Source organism: Pan paniscus, chromosome 8 (assembly GCF_029289425.2).
Source record: "Pan paniscus chromosome 8, NHGRI_mPanPan1-v2.0_pri, whole genome shotgun sequence".
NCBI classification, from domain to species: Eukaryota; Metazoa; Chordata; class Mammalia; order Primates; family Hominidae; genus Pan; species Pan paniscus.
The window spans coordinates 61,348,903-61,366,358 of NC_073257.2; the positions used below are offsets into that span (position 1 = coordinate 61,348,903).

The following is a 17,456-nucleotide window of genomic DNA, read 5'->3' on the forward strand; positions in this document are numbered from 1 at the left end:
TTTTAATTCAGCCTGTAATACCATCTTGCTCAGGGTGAAATACCTGAGTGATAGCCCCAAAGGATTTTAACTCACTCCAGCATCTCACAAAGAGGCCTGACAATCAATGCCTCTTTTGTGCAGTGGGCTCACAGCCAGGACGAACTAAGCCCCAGGAGGATGGATATCCATCCACAACCCCTACTGTAGCTCTCTCGTCCAGGAACAAAAGGGCAAAAGGCCTGGGATCGTGCGCCAGGGAGTTTCAACTGTACCTCTAACCTCGCCAAAGCTACGGCTGGGTTAAAAAAGCAAAGCACGGAGACGCTGCTGCTGCCGAAATCATAGGAAAAGATTGGTCTGTAAACAGCTGCTCTGAGGCAGGCACTACACATAGCGAGAATGCCAGTTCTGCTTTTGGATGAGGCCTGATTCTCTCTGTTGAGAAGAAAGCACATACTGGGCTACAGATTTCATGTAGAGAGTTAGGTCGGGAGTAACCCTGACATTCTATAGCTGCACATGAATTATGAGATACTGTTAATTGCACAAAGGGTTTCAGAAATGCTGATTATGCTGTGGGGTATGTTGGGTCTAAATGCCACAATCTTTCCAAATATATGGTCTTGTTTTTGCACCATGGTATTTTCAAAGTATGGTCCTCAGACCACTTGCATAGGAATCACCTGTGGCCCTGAAAGTTCTCTGATCCCTTCCTAATGTTATAACCAGAACCTCAGGGGCTGGAGCCTGAAGTCTCCCTGGAAGATTCTGATGCATCTAATGATACATAAGGCTCCAGCTGTCACAACCCTAGTGATCTACCCTTGCCACAGCCAGGCCCTCTCCATATCCCAACCCATCACAGTGCCTGGTCACAGGGCAGCTCCAGAGACATGGGGCAAACATCAATGGGGTTGCCTCAATTTTACTAAATAGTAATGAGAAAGGTAAACCTTGCCCTTACTACTGCTTCACTCTATGAGAAGTAAAGTCATTTTCATTTCTTTGCCAATGCCAATGAGTAGGCATTCTCTTAATGAGAGGCTGAGTGGGAGAAATGGGGATTATTTTACTAGGAGGCAGTCATCAAATAAAGAAAAAGGCAACTACAAAAATGCAGAGAAACATCAGGAAATACAAAGAATCACTGTTGGATTCTCATGAGTGCAATCTCATAAACAAAATATTTATGACTACAAAACGAAACAATTAATCCTAGAGGCCTATGTGGGTGACACCTTATGGTCTGCAAACGATGTTCACAATAAAAGTTACATTTTCCTAAGACAGAATGTGTTTCAGTCTACTGCTTTATAACTAGGTATTGGAAGGGGTGAGCTTGAAAGCAAGTACTTGCTCCCTAAGGATGGCCCTCCTTCTGCCAGATCATACAATGGGTTAACAAAGGGTGACAGTAAGGCCTCAAGACATGTGCCTCTCCTTAGAGACTTTTGGCTAGATCATTCCTCATCAATAAATGTTGTACCATCACCAGACATAATCTTTACAAAGTTCCTGACCACCTTTGAACATTAATCAGCCTTTCACTGATACAAAGCTCTGCCAGAGAACTCACAAAGTGCATTCTTTAATTGCTTATGATCATAATCCTCACCCACTTTATGATAATAATTTCTCCGAACTTTCCTTACTCCAAGACAGGGTTTTCCAACCTCAGCACTCTGGATATTTGGAGCCAAAATTCTTTGTCATGGGGACTATCCTGTGTATTGTAGGATTGGCATCATCCTTGGCCCCTGTCACTAGATGCCAGGAGTACCCCCAAAAGCTGTGACAACCAAATATACATGCAGACATTGGCAACTGTCCCCTGGAGTAGCAAAAGTCACCCACTGTTGAGAACCCCTGCCCTAAGGCCCAAACCTGAATGTGCATCAGAATTGCCTGGATGTCTTGTTAAACACCGGATTTCTTGGGCACCATCCCTAGAATTTCTGATTCTATAAGCTAGGGCAGGGCACAGCCATGTGCATTTGGAACAAGCTCCCAGGTGATGCATATGCTGCTGGTCTGCAATCACACTTTGGGAACCACTGTTCCAAGGCCATGGTTCTCAGCCTGGCTGCATGCTGCAATCATCTGGGGAGCTTTTAACAACTTCCAATTAAATCAGAATCTCTAGAGATGTGGTCCAGGCATTCATGTTCTTAACATTCCATGAGTGATTCTAGCATGGGTTGAAAATTACTTGGTTAAGGATTGCAAACTGTTTCTAGAACCCCAAACTCCTTAAGCAACCTGAAATAAAATGTAGTCACAGTAGAGGTACTTATCATTTTTATATCACTTGAAGATTCGTCCCTAATATCACCTGGGAGTAGGAATTCTGGAGCAAAAACAAAACAAACAAAAATTATGTGGACTGGTGCTTTAACTTCCACTCTTTCAAAACTGTGGGCTGATACTGTCAGGGATTTCCATCTTACTTTGAGTAAGTTTAGACCAAGAAAACAACTTAAAAACTAAGAAGTTAGGGTCCTTTCTTTATATTCTATTTCCTTCCTATTGTCTAAAAGTGAGGCTGCATCTTATCGTGGGGTGGGGGAAAGGGGGAGGGATGGCATTAGGAGATATACCTAATGTAAATGACGAGTTAATGGGTGCAGCACACCAATGTGGCACATGCATATATATGTAACAAACCTGCACGTTGTGCACATGTACCCTAGAACTTAAAGTATAATTTAAAAAAAAAGAAAAAGAAAAAGCACCTATAGAGCAATAAAAAAAAGAAATATACAAGCTTTACCTTCAAAAAATGCCCAAGTCTCTTTTGTTTTCTCAAAGGATGACTCTTCAGAAGCTTTGAGGGAAATGACTGAAAGACAAAAAAGAAACAGCACAGTATGAAAAAATAATGCCACATGGTACACATGGCACTTACATTTACAAAGCAATTTCTACATTTGCAAAACCACATTTAGTTGTCAAAACTCACATGTTAGGGAGGGGTGCAAGGACTTTACCTAACAGTTGGGAAACAAGGGGCACAGGAGAGGTGAAGTTAAGTTGTCCATGTTTAAAAGCCAGTAAATGGCAAGCTCAGGATGCGGTTCAGTAAAAGCCCCACTTGCCCCATAGACTTGAAAAATAAGAAGTTCCCAGTGGCAAACCCAATAATTAATACATGATTTATTTTACCATTTTAGTGGGAATCTTTCTAAAATGTAGTATACTTGTCCCAGTATTCCTGGATAGAGGAACCTGAAGTCATCAGATGACTCAAGGTTAGTGCTCTGAGCACCATTCTCCATGCAAGAGAGACCCACAGAGCCACAGGCATCTAATCGTGAGAACATTTTGTCTTCTTTCAGGTAATGGTAGATCACTGAATTCATTTTGCCTGCTTTCAACAGGCAGGGAAACAGAATTGAGTTACACTGTGTGAAACTTTGAACATCACATTAAAGGAGTCTGGACCCATGGAAAGTTTCCATGTACAGGGGTAACATCATCATAGGTAAAGATCTAGAAAATAGACTGATGAAAAATGTAAAATATCACGGAATGAGATTATTGTTCAATAGAACCTTCTGAAGTTATTGAAATGTTCTATATCTGCACTGTCCAATACAGCAGCCACTGGACACATGTGGCTACTGAATATTTTAAATGCAGCCAGTCTTACCAAATAACTGAATTTTTACTTTTATTTAAGTTTAATTAATTTACCCAGCTACACGTGCTCAGGGGTTACCACAACGAAGAGCTCTAGACAAGAGAATCTAGGACCAGAATTGAATGGAGATAGAATCAATACAAGAGACAAGAAATACGGCAAAGATGGCCTAGAACTTAAATTCGATTTACTGCCTCTCCCACAAACTTTTGTATTATTATTGTCATGATCTCAATTCTGAATTTTCCTTCCTTTTGTCTCTCTGGGCCTTGCACTGGATATTTCCTATTGGCATATCTTCCAAATCATTAATTTTCTCTTCATCTGTGCTTAACCTTCTGTACAACCCTTCTATTAAGTTCTTAATTGCATTTATTCTTTTTATTCAGTTCTATATTATTTGTTTAATTCTTTTGTAGATATCTCAGTTCTCTAATGAATTTCTCTAGATTGTCATCTAATTCTGCGACCATATCAATCATATTATTTTAATGTCTATGCCTGATAAACTTTTATATTTGCACTTCCCATAGACTCCTTTCTGTTATCTGTTTTTGCTTTAGATCTTGTCTGTTGGAATGCCTGATAACTTTTTTCTAATTGAATGCCAGACATTGTATATAGAAAATCTTGGTGACTCTAGATAAAATTTTGGTTCCCTGATAGGAAGTTAGAGTAGGGGGATGGTCACTTTGATCCAATCAGGGTTTGAACTGTTGAGAGGCTTTCAGTTTTTATAGAATCTGCTCTATTTCTGGTTTGCCCTTACTCAGGGTTCATTCGGTCCTTCAGGGTTCCCCAGCAAAAATCCTGGGGTATTTACCACAACCTCCCAATTTTTATCTCACTGTTAGAACTGCCAAAAACTAACTCACCTCCTAAACATACTGGTTGTCACTTTCTCCATAGCTTCTCTCAACTAGCACTGCTTAAGTATGAGTGAGTTTCTTAGAGTTAAACGTCTCCAGCAATTGGGCTCACTTTGCTGCTTTTCTCTGTGATCTAACTACCTATCTAGTCCTTCAGATAACAATTAAGATAGTTGGATATATATGCACATATATATAATTATATATATAATTATATGTAATATATATGTATACACATATGTAATATATATGTGTATATATACATATGTAATATATATGTATATATACACATGTAATATATGTATATATACATATATATGTAATTATATAATACAAATATATTTATGAAATGTAGATATGTGAATCAGAAAGCAGAAGTGCTGATAGACTTTATTTTCAGTTTTCCTAATTGTTCTCAGGAGGAGGGCTTTGCTCTGCTGAGAGGTTGCCTTGATCACAGAACTCCTTTGCCATTAGAACTTAAATTATTTAAAAAGTAGTGGCTATATCTTCTACCTCTGTATTCCTATCACTGGGCACATTGCCTGGCAGCTGATAGGTGCTTGGTAAAATATATGAATTATATATTTCTTTCTGACTTCCTCCCAAAGGAAGCAACCTGGACCTCCAGGAAGGAGCTCTTAGTGAATATCTTACCTTGCATGTGATCTAAGATACATCAGACAATTTGTCCATCACACCCAACCTCCTTGACCTGCTCAATACCCATAGCCCCTGTAATCTACTGACTGCCAGATTCCCCCTTCAAACACTTAAAATAAGAAACAGAGTGCATGTGGTTATTGTGAGCCCTGAGACTGAAAGAGCCAGTGGATTTTGTGGGTGGCCATGTTGGAAAACAAGTGAGCAGAATGGAGCAGAGCCTAGAACCTGCATAGCAGAGGGAAGATGAGAGGCCAAAGCTTGATGGCACTCTGGGCCCCACAAGGCCTGGCATGTTGTATTTACTCTCCTTGCATTCCAAGAGCTTTGCACCCTTAGACTGTGCCCACTTCTCTCCTGAAAAAGCTTGGCTGGGTTTCCATGGCTTCAGCTAATCAAGCCTAGATAAGGATAAGAAGGTCCTGATGAAGACAACACGGAGATGAACAATACACATATATCTTCAAGGAGCTTGGTTTCCAGGAGGCCAAGGATGCCCATCATGGTGTGGACCCTTACCACCCCACATGTGGTCCACGGGCCAGCAATGTCAGTGTCACCCGAGAGCTCCTCAGAAATGCAGAATGGCAGGCCCCATGCCGGATCTACTGAATCAGAATCTGCTTTCAAGCTCAGATCCCCTGGGTGAAATGTATGCCTTTTAAAATTTGGCAAACACATGCTCACAGGGTTGAAAGACTCAATTGCCACGTGCTAGTTTTATGTCCTTGGATAAGTCACTTAATTTTCCTGTGCCTTATTTTACCCATTTGTAAAATGGGGATGATGAGAAATGCCCATGTCAGAGTAGATGCAGGGGTTAAAGGGGTTCATGTGTGTGAAGTGCTCAGAACAGTGCCTGAGACCTACTGAGCCCATATCCACACTAGCTGTCTAAGTACAGGGACTTTCACGTGTTTTATTCACTGCTCTAACCTCCACCCCCGCCAACCTCAGAATGGCCCTTTGTTGTCAGTCCTTTGCCTCAGGGGGTGACTCTTCAATCTCTACACCTTGAATGAGCTGCTGCCATTCTAACCAACAGGTGCCTTCGGGTCATTTTTAATGCAACTTTCAGGGTCAGAAATTGTGGGTCCTTGATTTAATCCAATTACAGTTCCCTTTCCCTTATTTAGGATAGAAAGCAACAAGCTCTCCCTAATCTATTTATGGACACATGTGTTGAAAGAGCTAACAAACTGGGATTCTAAACTAACCCTATGCAAGGAATCACTGGAAGCTCCTCACTCCCCCGCAGTGCAGATATTTCACAGGACGGTGCAGCAACTTTGGCATCTGATTAATAGAAACACCAGTCCTAATCTTACTTGTTCCTACAAGAAAGAAAAATTTTTACATGGACCCTGCCAGATCTTCGGGAATTTTCCCAAGGTTCTCCCATAAGTATCTTGTTGCAGCTGCTAATCCTGTGCTATCTCAAAGTGAATTTGATATATTGTCAAGCCAGGGGTCTGAGTCCACAGACTATGAGGAAACAGAGCTGTGGGATGCAGCCAGGCCAACAGCAAGGGCTGTGTAGTGGACAATCAGCAGGTCTCCTGACTCCAAAAATACTCTGCCCTCCTCAGCACAGCTGTGAGCAGCTAATATAAATTCACCTTGGTCAACCTTCAAGTGTGGAGTGGAAGAGGCCCCAGCAGGGTAGATGGGCTTGAAGAGGATGGAATGCTTTGAGAAAAAATTTGGCAAGACTAAGGAACAAGTGGCAAATGTTCCAACCACAGATTACTAATGTTGCTCAAAGACTTGTGGAAATAAAATGCAAATCTCCTGATGGAAGAGCATTTTTGTAACAGTTTCCAATGAGTTCAGCAATCAGAAGGCTGGAGCCTTAAGCAAGAGTCAATCAATCTATCCCATTCTGCCGTACTGGGCTCACCTTGGGATCCAGCTGGACTTCCAGACAATTGGAAAGAAGATGACAACAGCCTCTTGTACCAATTTGCTGACTCTTCCTATGCACCAGCTCAAAGGAATGGAGGTCCTGCCCTCCTGACAGCTGCTCATGATTAAAGGAGTGCCCAGCCCAATCCCCCAAAGAGGAAAGCAAGCGCATGACAGTCAGCTGGTGAGCCAGACAGTGGTCCTATAGGGTCCTGATGGTGGACTCTGCTGCTCTGTGCTCAGGTTTTCATGATAGGGAGGAGAAATGAGACTTCCATCCCTTCCCAGGAAGGTGCAGGACTGGAATGATGCTGCCCCTCTCTGCCCTCTCATCTGCATTCACCACCTCCCTCACCCCTGGTGGACAAGGAAAAGCTCCTGATCCAGGTGAGCTTCTGACCACAGCCCCCCTCTGGGTGATAGGAATGTGGTAAAGAACTTTTTCCAAGTAGACTCTGTCCTGCCCTGTGCTCTGAGACTGGTCTCCCAGTAAATAGCTGGCATGGGGGCAAATGCTGTGGGGCCCCTTGGGACAGTCTCATCACCCCAGCTGCTGGGAGTGACACCAGCCCTGCCTCTCACGGAGCCCCGCCTGTGACCACTCCTGCACACACTCCTCTACCATCCGTCCTGTGTCCAGGGAGACCATGACAAGGGCAGTGCAAGGACCCTGACCTCCTGCTCCCACAGTGCACAGGCCTGTAGTCCCCATGCTGGGGTGGGGGGTGGGGAAAGGGGAACAGGCAGGACAACCGTTCAGGGAAGTAGAAGGAAGCCCAATTTGATCTCAGTGCCAAGCCACCTATCTCAGTACAGCTGTTATCGGAACTAAAGTGGGTTTTTATATCTGATGGGTCAGGTCTCACAGTGGAGGGAGGGGTGATGAGTGCTCAGAAGCTAAATTGTCAGCTGACCTACTGACTGCTTTGTCATTGCCTTGGGACCCTAGCACCCAATGGGCAGAGCCCATGAGAGTTTCCGGGGAGGCAGTGGCCCAGATGACAGAGCTACAGGCCACTCTGGGGCCTCCCCAGGAGCACAGAATAGGATGAAATCTAATAAGGAACAAGTTGTGAAATCCATCACGTCACTGCCCCTCTGTTGAAGAAAGTGGCCACAGGATCAAACAGTCAGGAAGAATGCAGCCCAGAGGTACTGAGACAAACCGATTCTATCAACTGCACATCTAGAGGAAGCAGGCTGGAAAGAAAGAGCCTCAGTCAAGTCCCTTTTGATGGAACCTGGGGGGAAACCATCACTCAGAGAGGTGTGAAAACCGAGAGCCCTAATTCCTGCCTTGGAAAGAACGCCCTGCCAACTTCCCTGGGGAGGGCATGTTTCACAGGTGAGTTCACACCAAGACCCTGTGACAATGCCCTCTGGGTGCCAAGGGGCCTCTGGTTCTTTCGGGGTCCCCCATTCACCAAGGACGCTGACATGCTTTGTCTAGACTGACCTCACTCACCCATGGAAGTGATGGCCAAAAATTCCGAGAGGTCCTGGGAAGGCTCCATTTTTCCTGAAATTCTCTCCCACTGGCGCCCCTAATTCCTTTAACAAAGAATCTTACAATTAACAAAGCTTAAATTGCAACTCTAGGCTATATCCAAAGTCAGGTGCACATTTCTGACACAGAAAGCCTTCCAGAACGCAGGATTCGATGGAGAGGAAAGTGGTGGGGCCCTGGCGGGCCAAGAGGAAGAAGGAGGCAGGAAGGAGCAGGAGCCAGGATGCAGGGAAGGCAGGCAGCTGGGCTCAGGAGACATGCCTTCCCTTTCCGTGCCTACCCTGGCCAGGGTAGCTGAAGCCTTCTCCCAGACTCTACAGATCTTGTCCTTAGCAAGTGCTGCCTTCATTAGTGCTCTAAAGCCATATTTTTAAACTTTACTGTGCAGAAGAATCAACTGGGCTCTTATTAAAATGAAGACTCCCAGGCATTGCCCCTGAGTTTCTGAGAGGGTTTGGGACTCTGCCTGACGAGGGAGTTCACCTCTCAGGAAATTCTGAGGCTCCAGGCCCGAGGACCCTACTTGGAGAGTCTCTGTCATGTGCGCTCCTAGAAGAAAGATTGAGTACAAGGAGATGTGGGAGAGGAGAGTCCTGCTGTGAGAAACCAGGCCCTGGGCCTCAGTGTCCTGTCCAATCCAGGAGAGGGTTTAGAACTCAAAACTAAACCAATGCCTCTTCTATTTAATCCAGGGAAAACAAGAGTAATAAGGATAAGGAGTGATCCTGCCACAGAAGTGTTATCTACAAAGTGATACGGGAGTGCTGGGAAGAGAAGAGTATGGTCCCTTTGAACAATATGGAAAGGGGAAGAGGTGTGCTGGGTAGAGGAGGGCGTGGTCCCTGGCTAGGGCTCCACCTCCACGGACCTAGGTGAGGACAGGCATTTCCTGCCCAAATATTGCATTTCCCAAGACCACTCTGGCCTGCCACGCCCCCATCCTGGGCCTATAAAAAGTTGAGAACCTAGCAAGGCAGAGACAGACGCAGTCAGACATCGGGAGGAGCACGTCACCGGAAGAAGACGCAAGCGGCTTGGTAGTCCAGAGAACATGGAGCAGATTATGCCAGCAGAAGAGCACACAGACAGGCACTGGTATGTAGGCAGGACATCGACCAGTGGGACCAGGCACCAGGCAGAGTTTGGCCGAGGCAGTCAGAAGAGAGCTGGGGCCACAGAGCAGCCCAACTCCAGGGGAAAACCGTCTCCCTTCTACCTCCCCCATTGACTGGGAGCTACTTGCACTCAATAAAACTTGGAGAATAAGATATTCTCCAAGCGCACATGTGATCTGATTCTTCCAGTACACCAAGGCACGAACCCGGGATACAGAAAGCCCTCTGTCCTTGAGACTAGGTGGAGGGTCTTAATTGAGCTACAAGCAACCTATAGTCGGCAAAATAAGAGAGCACCCCATAACACATGCCCACTGGGGCTTCAGGAGTTATAAACATTCACCCCTGGACACTGCCGTGGGGTCGGAGCCCCACAGCTCCTGCCCATCTGTATGCTTCCCTAAAGGTTTGAGCAGCAGGGCACCAAAGAAGCCAGCCACACCCCTATCGCATGCACTGGTAGGGGGACAAGGGAACTTTTCCCGTTTCAAAAGGACCCTGAAAGAGCACCTTTTAATAGCATGTCTCAATGTAGAAAATGATGTGCAGAACACAGCTTTCAAGAAACAATGATTTTTAAAAGAGCAGAACATGTGTAAGGATGGACGTGTCTTCCCAAGGAGTCAACTGCCTGTCTTGGAAACTGGAGACAATTTGAATTGAAGCCTTCCTCCAGTGGTGATCTAATGTTTCACACCCTTCCTCTCTCTATGGAATGTGTGGCTTTAAAATCCATCACTGTGCACCAGACCATGCCTTATTCTACCTTGTTCATTATCTGTGTCTGTTTTCTTCACTTTCTAGAATCCTTCTTGGCCCATAGTTCAAGTCATAGTTACTCTTTTTTTTTTTTTTTTTTTTTTTGAGATGGAGTCTTGCTTCGTCGCCCAGGCTGGAGTGCAGTGGCAAGATCTACGTTCGCTGCAAGCTCCTCTTCCCGGGTTCACGCTGTCCTCCTGCCTCAGCCTCCCAAGTAGCTGGGACTACAGGTGCCTGCCATAACGCCCAGCTAATTTTTTGTATTTTTAGTAGAGACGGGGTTTCACCATGTTAGCCAGGATAGTCTTGATCTCCTGACCTCGCGATCCGCCCACCTCGGCCTCCCAAAGTGCTGGGATTACAGGCATGAGCCACGGTGCCCGGCCGTCATAGTTACTCTTAATGAATGAATGAAATGAACGTGATACAGTGGGGTAAGTACACCTTACCAGGACTATGACATCGTTACTTTCCGGAAAGCTAGGAGAGGGGCCAGGGTCAGGGGGTCCCACCCTGCCCAGCAACAGTCCTTCCCCTGGAGCCTCAGAAGCAGTGGGGATGCGCCAGCACACCTGGCTGCAGAGGCTAACTTCTCCACAAAATTCTGGCCTTGGAGTTGCAGGCTTTGTGTCTGTCATGATTTATTTTATGGCCTCTGGGAGTTTAGTTTCCTACAGAATGGAAGCAGAAAGTCCAAAGATGATTCCTAACCAGAAGGTGATTCTTCTTAAACAGAAGATGATTCTTAAGTTCCCTCAAGCTGAAAGGAAGCGGAAGAAGTTAAGGAGCCTGATCCCTGGCAAGTAGGCCTTGCTAATTTGCACCAGGAGAGAGCAAGTACCACCCTGCTCCAGGTCCCTCAGGCAGCATCTTACACAGGTTTTAATAGGAGAGGAAAATGTAAAGGGGCTGGAAGAGGATGGTGATGTGAAGTATGCAGAAGAAAAGATCCTTAAGTAAAACAAAGATGAGCCAACACCTTTGTCCCAAATTCAAATTCAATGTATTCAGTTCACTCTCCCTTCTTATTCAACAATGGATGAGATGGTTCCCAAGGAAACAGCTCTTAAAATGTAGCTGTGTCCTTGCTGTTTATAACTGGATCAACATTCTCAGGGGCAGGGGGTGGGGGGGCGTGCAACTGCAGCCCCAGGGAGACACAGAGACCTTCTCTGTTTCTGCTCTCAGGCGCTGGCCTATTGCTTCCTTTCTCCCTTGCCTCTCCAAGACTTAGGTCAAAGGCAGTCTCCCCTGGGGCTCAAATAAAGCCATATATGTCAGTAGGACCTCTGAGTGACCTGCAGGCAGCAGCCGATGAGAAACAATGAAACTCCAGCTTTGTCTAGCTTATGCCGCCCTTTCCTACCACATTCAGTCCGAGACAAATTCCAGCAAACCAAGCAAAAGGGCAAACAAAAAAAATGAAATAGACTTCCCATGGCAAGGTGGTCGGAAAAGAAGTCCACATTCTGAAAGTGAAGGAGCTACAGAGCACAAAGGCTATCTTTATGTCCCCAATGAGAAGCTAGGAAATACTGAAACCTAGGGCTTGGTCACTGGTCCTTTACACACACAAGTCCAGGATAGGGCTATATATCCACTTGCTACTACCTTCCACTCCTAGTTGCCATTTTCTCTGCCACGTCTCCAGAGAAAAAGAGCTTGGATCACTCATTCACTCCTCCATCTAAAAAGTCATCATTGGGCCCCTTCTGTGTACATGCACCACATAACATGTGAGGGTGCATTTCGGAAGGCCCCGGCAGGGTCCTTGGTACCAAGGTCCCCAGCTGGGTCCATCTTTCCAACCATTCCTCTTGTTGCTGCCCACCCCTGTCCCCCAACAATTGCAAACATGCATCTAAGTCCATTGAGTTACTTTTGCATGCCTCTCTGGCCTCTTGCAACACTTTTGAGCAGGCTGTCGTCTCTACTGAAACAGCACAGCCCAGGGCTGTCTGCTGAAGCTCTCCTGTGCCCCAAGCGAAGTCCCACATCCTCCATGTGATCTTCTCCCATGGTCCAGCAATGTGTCCTCATCTCCCTTACTCCCATGTCAGCCTCACCCCCTCGTCTGGCCCTTTCACACTCTTTCTGTTTGCTACCTCCATAACGTCTATTAAATCTATAACCACATCTACACCATGGCTTCTCCCCTATGTTATGAGGCTGGGGCCCCAGGAGGGCAGGCATCAAACATCTCCATCTGTACCTCTCTTTGGGAAAGGCACAGTGATGACAGGCTCATAAACTGGGGCTTCATGCATGTTTGTGAGATTAAGTTTTTAATCTAAACTCTTCCAAGACCATGGCAGTTGGAATGAGGGTAGGTACGATGAAGAATTGTTTAAAGTGGTGTTTAAATTACACTCTGGTTGTCAATTTGATTCCTTTGAGTGTCTGGACCTGTTGACACTTTAAACACCATGATGTGTGTTTGCTTAATTAAGCAGAAGCCCTAAATGTTTAGTAAATCTCATTCCTAATTATCTGTTCCATGTCTCCCGAGAAAAAGGAATTATTTCGTTAATTTCTTCCACTAAAACTTGCAGTATCAGTTCCCTGTGGTAGTAACTTCAGATCTAATCATTAAATTTCCTCTCACACTTTGGGGTTAAACAGTCAGATGAGAAACCATATTATAATTTCATCTTTGCCCCCACATACTTTTAGGGTGACAGTTTTTTCCATTTGCTTTGTCCAGTCTCCACATTAAACCTTACTTACATAATGTTAAGTCAAATAACAATTTGGCTTGTTAAAATACACTATGTGGGTTTAGAGTGAATTACGATTAAACTGTAGGAGACATCCCTTGCAAATTGCTTCTATTATTAGCATTTTCACTGCTGATAAAGACCACTCCATCTAAAAGCAGGAAGATTTATTTTGGCTCAGAAGGTTAGACTGCTTCTGAATCTGTGGGTTGTAGGATTGGGTTGAAAAGCCATTGAAGACCGCGTGTGTGTGTGTGTGTGTGTGTGTGTGTGTGTGTGTTTTGAGACGGAGTTTTGCTCTTGTTGCCCAAGCTGGAGTACAATGACACGATCTCAGCTCACTGCAACTTCTGCCTCCCAGGTCCAAGTGATTCTCCTGCCTCAGCCTGCCGAGTAGCTGGGATTACAGTCTCCCGCCACCATGCCCGGCTAATTTTTATATTTTTAGTAGACACGGGTTTCACCATGTTAGCCAGGCTGGTCTTGAACTCCTGACCTCGTGATCCACCCACCTCAACCTCCCAAAGTTCTGGGATTACAGGCATGAGCCACCGTGCCCAGACGAAGATCATGTTTTTTGAGGTCTTGGGGATCAAAGCTGTGGCCTCCCTAAGAGCAGGAGCCTCTTAGGGAGGCTAATGACTACATCACTCCTGTGAACACCAGCAGCACACGCTCCCTGGGGTGAAGGCCCAGGAAGTGCACTCAGGCTATGGCCCTGCAAACCTGTCTCAATGCTTTCCACGGGAACCTTAGGACACGTGGCACTCAGGGCTACAGCTGGGGCCCATCTTTCACCAGGAGCCCCTTGGACACTTATGCTTCATCTTGGAATCTCTCCAGGCAGCACCTGAAGAAGCAAGCAAGCTTAAGGGTTCGCCCTGCCCCATGCCCACCAGGGGCCTCCTCCTGCTGAGCAAGTCTACAGAATCTGTGCTTCCAGAGGCACCAAGCCAGATCCGTCCCCTAGGGAGAAAAGCCTAGAGGTGATGGGATGTCAAGCACAATGGAGGAGGCACAAAGGTGGAGAGACTCCCAAAGCTGAGGGAGCAAAGGAAGGTAAAAAAAAAGGACAGAACACAAACCACAATGTCTTAGACTTGGGGACAAAGGGTCAAGGGTGCGTAGAGGGGCAATCAGGCCTTAGACATGCGAGAAACAGGAAGACAGCAGCTGAAGTTATCAAGGGCAGGTTTGAGGCTCAGCACATGGCCCAGCAGCACTAAGCATGCAGGACAGACATGGGTGGACACAGTCTGTGCAACACAGGGCAAAGCAAAGTGCTTTTCTTCAGGAAGTATCATTATTTGAAAAGATATTTACCATAACTAGCTATATATTATTTTTCACTTACATGAGACATTTTGGCCCCCTAAAATATGAAATTGTCATCTCATTTCAAAGGTGACCTTGGAGTTTACCCTGAAGAGGACAAGAACAAGTTGTCTGCATCTCAATACTTACCTAAAATTGTGACTCAACTACTTCAGCAAAACTATTAACTGGTCTTTGTTTGTTTGCATGTGTTCTTGTTTTTGTTTTTTTCTCTGGCCTAAGGGCATCGAGAACCAAGAGCATTTGGGAATCCCAACACTAGGCTATGATGCCTGCCAGGTATGAAACAAGTTCCAATTCAGTATGCCCTGGACACTCTCAATGTAAATAAGCCACCCCTTGGAGAGAGGGAGACATGGCTGAGCAGTGCACCTCCCTGTTGAAATCATCCCAACCCCCCTGCTTATGCTCCCTCAATTCTCATCCCATTTTCCTTGTGCCACCCCCTTCAGCCTTGCTATGCCCCCACAGTGCTGGGCACACAGCCCTCAGGCCTCAGCCTTCCTCACCAGCCTTGGGGCTGGGCAGGGCATTATTGTGCACTCCACTTCATCACGTCTCACCTGCAGTGAGGCTACACCTGCATCTGGCCTGCTCGTGATGAATGAGTGAAAAGCTGCTACACATATTTACAGAGTTAGACCCCTGGGTGTCATCCCAAAGCTCTCTCCATCATTCACATCCAGTCCATCAGTAAAGACTTCACATCTGACCTCTTAATGTCTCCCCATTCCTACTGCCAAAGTTAGTCCTCCATCATTTCAAGCTGGTGCAACTACAAAAGACCCCACTTCCTCCTCCTCTAATCTGATTCCCCCCAGATCCATGCTCCAGGGAGCCAACATTCAAAAGGCTTAGAATGCTTTGTAAGCTTCCAGGCCTAATGCAGAGTCCCCAAAGCCCTGGCATGAGCTGCAGTGCCTGTCCCTCTGGACATCCATGCCGCCCCCATATAAACCACCAAGGTCATCTCCAACATTGCCCTCTCCCTCAGCTCTTAAGGGACCCTTCGGTGTGTTTCCACAGTGCCCTGTGTGCATCCTGTCCCCTGCACTCACACTGCAAAACCCCATGTGTTTGTGTGTCTGCCACCCCTATAGGCAGATCCACCCATGTGTTTCTGGGTCTCCATTATTGCAACAGCCTGGCACGCAGTAGGTGTTTGATAACATGCACACTGAGTGAAGGGATAAATGAATTCACCTAGCGCTGATGGACATCATCAATACTATTTTCTGGTGCTATTTCTTCACTGAGCCGAGCAAACCTTCCTCAATAGAATGGATCCTGTCTCTGAAGGCGGTTGCTCATTTCCTCATCACATTTGCCTCTCTTCTCTAGCTTAAATCTGTCTGTCTGGAAATGAGGTTCCCAAAGCTGACTGTGTAGTCCCAGTTAGGGTCTCACCAGTGTAGTACCTATGACACAATCACCTCCTTCTCAGGGGCTCCAGGTCGATTTGTATGTGGATGGAAACAACACCAGCTGTTGAGATGCAGTCTCACGTTGCAAATGCACGGCTGATTCGCTGCTATTATCACTCCGAATCCTTTCGCAGAGAGAGCCTCCCAGCAGCATCCAGCAATGCTTAAGATTTGTTTTCCCCACATGTATTGCTGTGCTGCTTTTCAAATTGAATTTCATTTTGTTATTTCCTGCCTATATTTCTTACCGCTCTGGAATCATTTTTATTATGTGTGATTTCTCGCTGATGTTAAGAACATTTCCCAATTTTGCATTTTCTAGAAAGTTCATTAGGGTGATGTGGGCTTCTTTTTCAATGTTATTGATAAAACAATCAAAGGAAATCAAACCTAACATTGACCCTCATGATTTCCACTAGAAACCTCTCCAGGGGTTTCTGATGCCATGTGTCACTTAGGACTTTTCAATCCATTTTCTCTCTAAGCAGGATTTCTCACCCAGTGAAATCATCACATGGCACAGGCAATTGGAGAAACTGCGTCTTTTTCTTTGCCTTTCCTTTTACCATTGGGTAATAAAAACGACATCAACAAGTTCATCTGGCATGAGATTCTGTGAATAAGCCAGGCATGGCTCCACTGTTCTCCAGAGATTCTGTCCCTTTCATTCTTCATTTCTGTTGTATCATTTTGTGCCCCATGACAATGACAACAACCCTTGGTGCACCCGGGAGCACCACCCTCAGATCTTCCACATACCTGGTTTGCAGATAAACCCCAATTTAATACTTCCTGATGCTTCAAAATCCCCAATTCTCTACTATATTTTAACAATTTGCACAACAAAACATAAAGGTAGCTTATGCCCTGCTCAAAATTAATACAGTGTGTACATCTTAGCCAAACTCTTTCAGAAGTCCCTGCAGGAGTTCATTTATTCGTGTATATTTTTTCAAACAATTTGTACTTATTTTTTTATCACCATACATGAATACTCGAGGACATACCCAGATTTTGGGTAAAATGAAAAATACATACAGCAAAGTAAAGCAGAGACCACTGCAAATATTAGGGTGGGCTGGTTATTTGGATTGGCCTTGGGATTTTTCCTTCTGATTTTTTATTTTTATGACATTCATAAAGCATTTTGCAAGCACGTGACTCACGGGCTGGACTTCGTCAGGGGCAACCATCTTAGGGGTCCAGCGTGAATGCCACAGGCTGCAGGTTGTAGGCAATCCCCCAGCACCCCGTGCCTCCACCCCTTTCTTTCCCACTCAGAGAAGTAAGTCAAAGTCTAAGTGATATGGACTAATGTTGTGATCACAGACTTGACTCCACTGTAATATGGATAAACAATTTCAATCCCCAAGCTGGGAGATTTTAATCAGCATTCATGACAGTATGGCTGTAGCACCCCAGTAATATCCACAGGTTTACACTATTCAATATCCCGACAGGTGAGTATTCCCAGTAATGACCTTCTGCAGACAGTGGGTTCCCTCATGACATTCCCATCCCTTCCCTCCTCAGAGAAGAA

The 17,456-nt window shown here is 45.5% G+C and overlaps 1 protein-coding gene across 10 annotated transcripts in view; it reads right to left on the minus strand.

Annotated features, from left to right (window-relative positions):
- The window catches only part of VSTM4 (V-set and transmembrane domain containing 4), a 112,047-nt gene that overhangs the window by 78,508 nt on the left and 16,083 nt on the right, over positions 1 to 17,456 (minus strand). For all 10 annotated transcript variants that reach the window (XR_010113178.1, XR_010113181.1, XR_010113180.1 and 7 more), the window contains exon 3: positions 2,753 to 2,821. Coding sequence is in view for 6 of the 10 variants with exons in the window: in XM_063607374.1 (XP_063463444.1) it covers positions 2,753 to 2,821 (69 nt within the window). In the remaining 4 variants the exon portion in view is untranslated. The remainder of the gene's footprint in view (positions 1 to 2,752; positions 2,822 to 17,456) is intronic.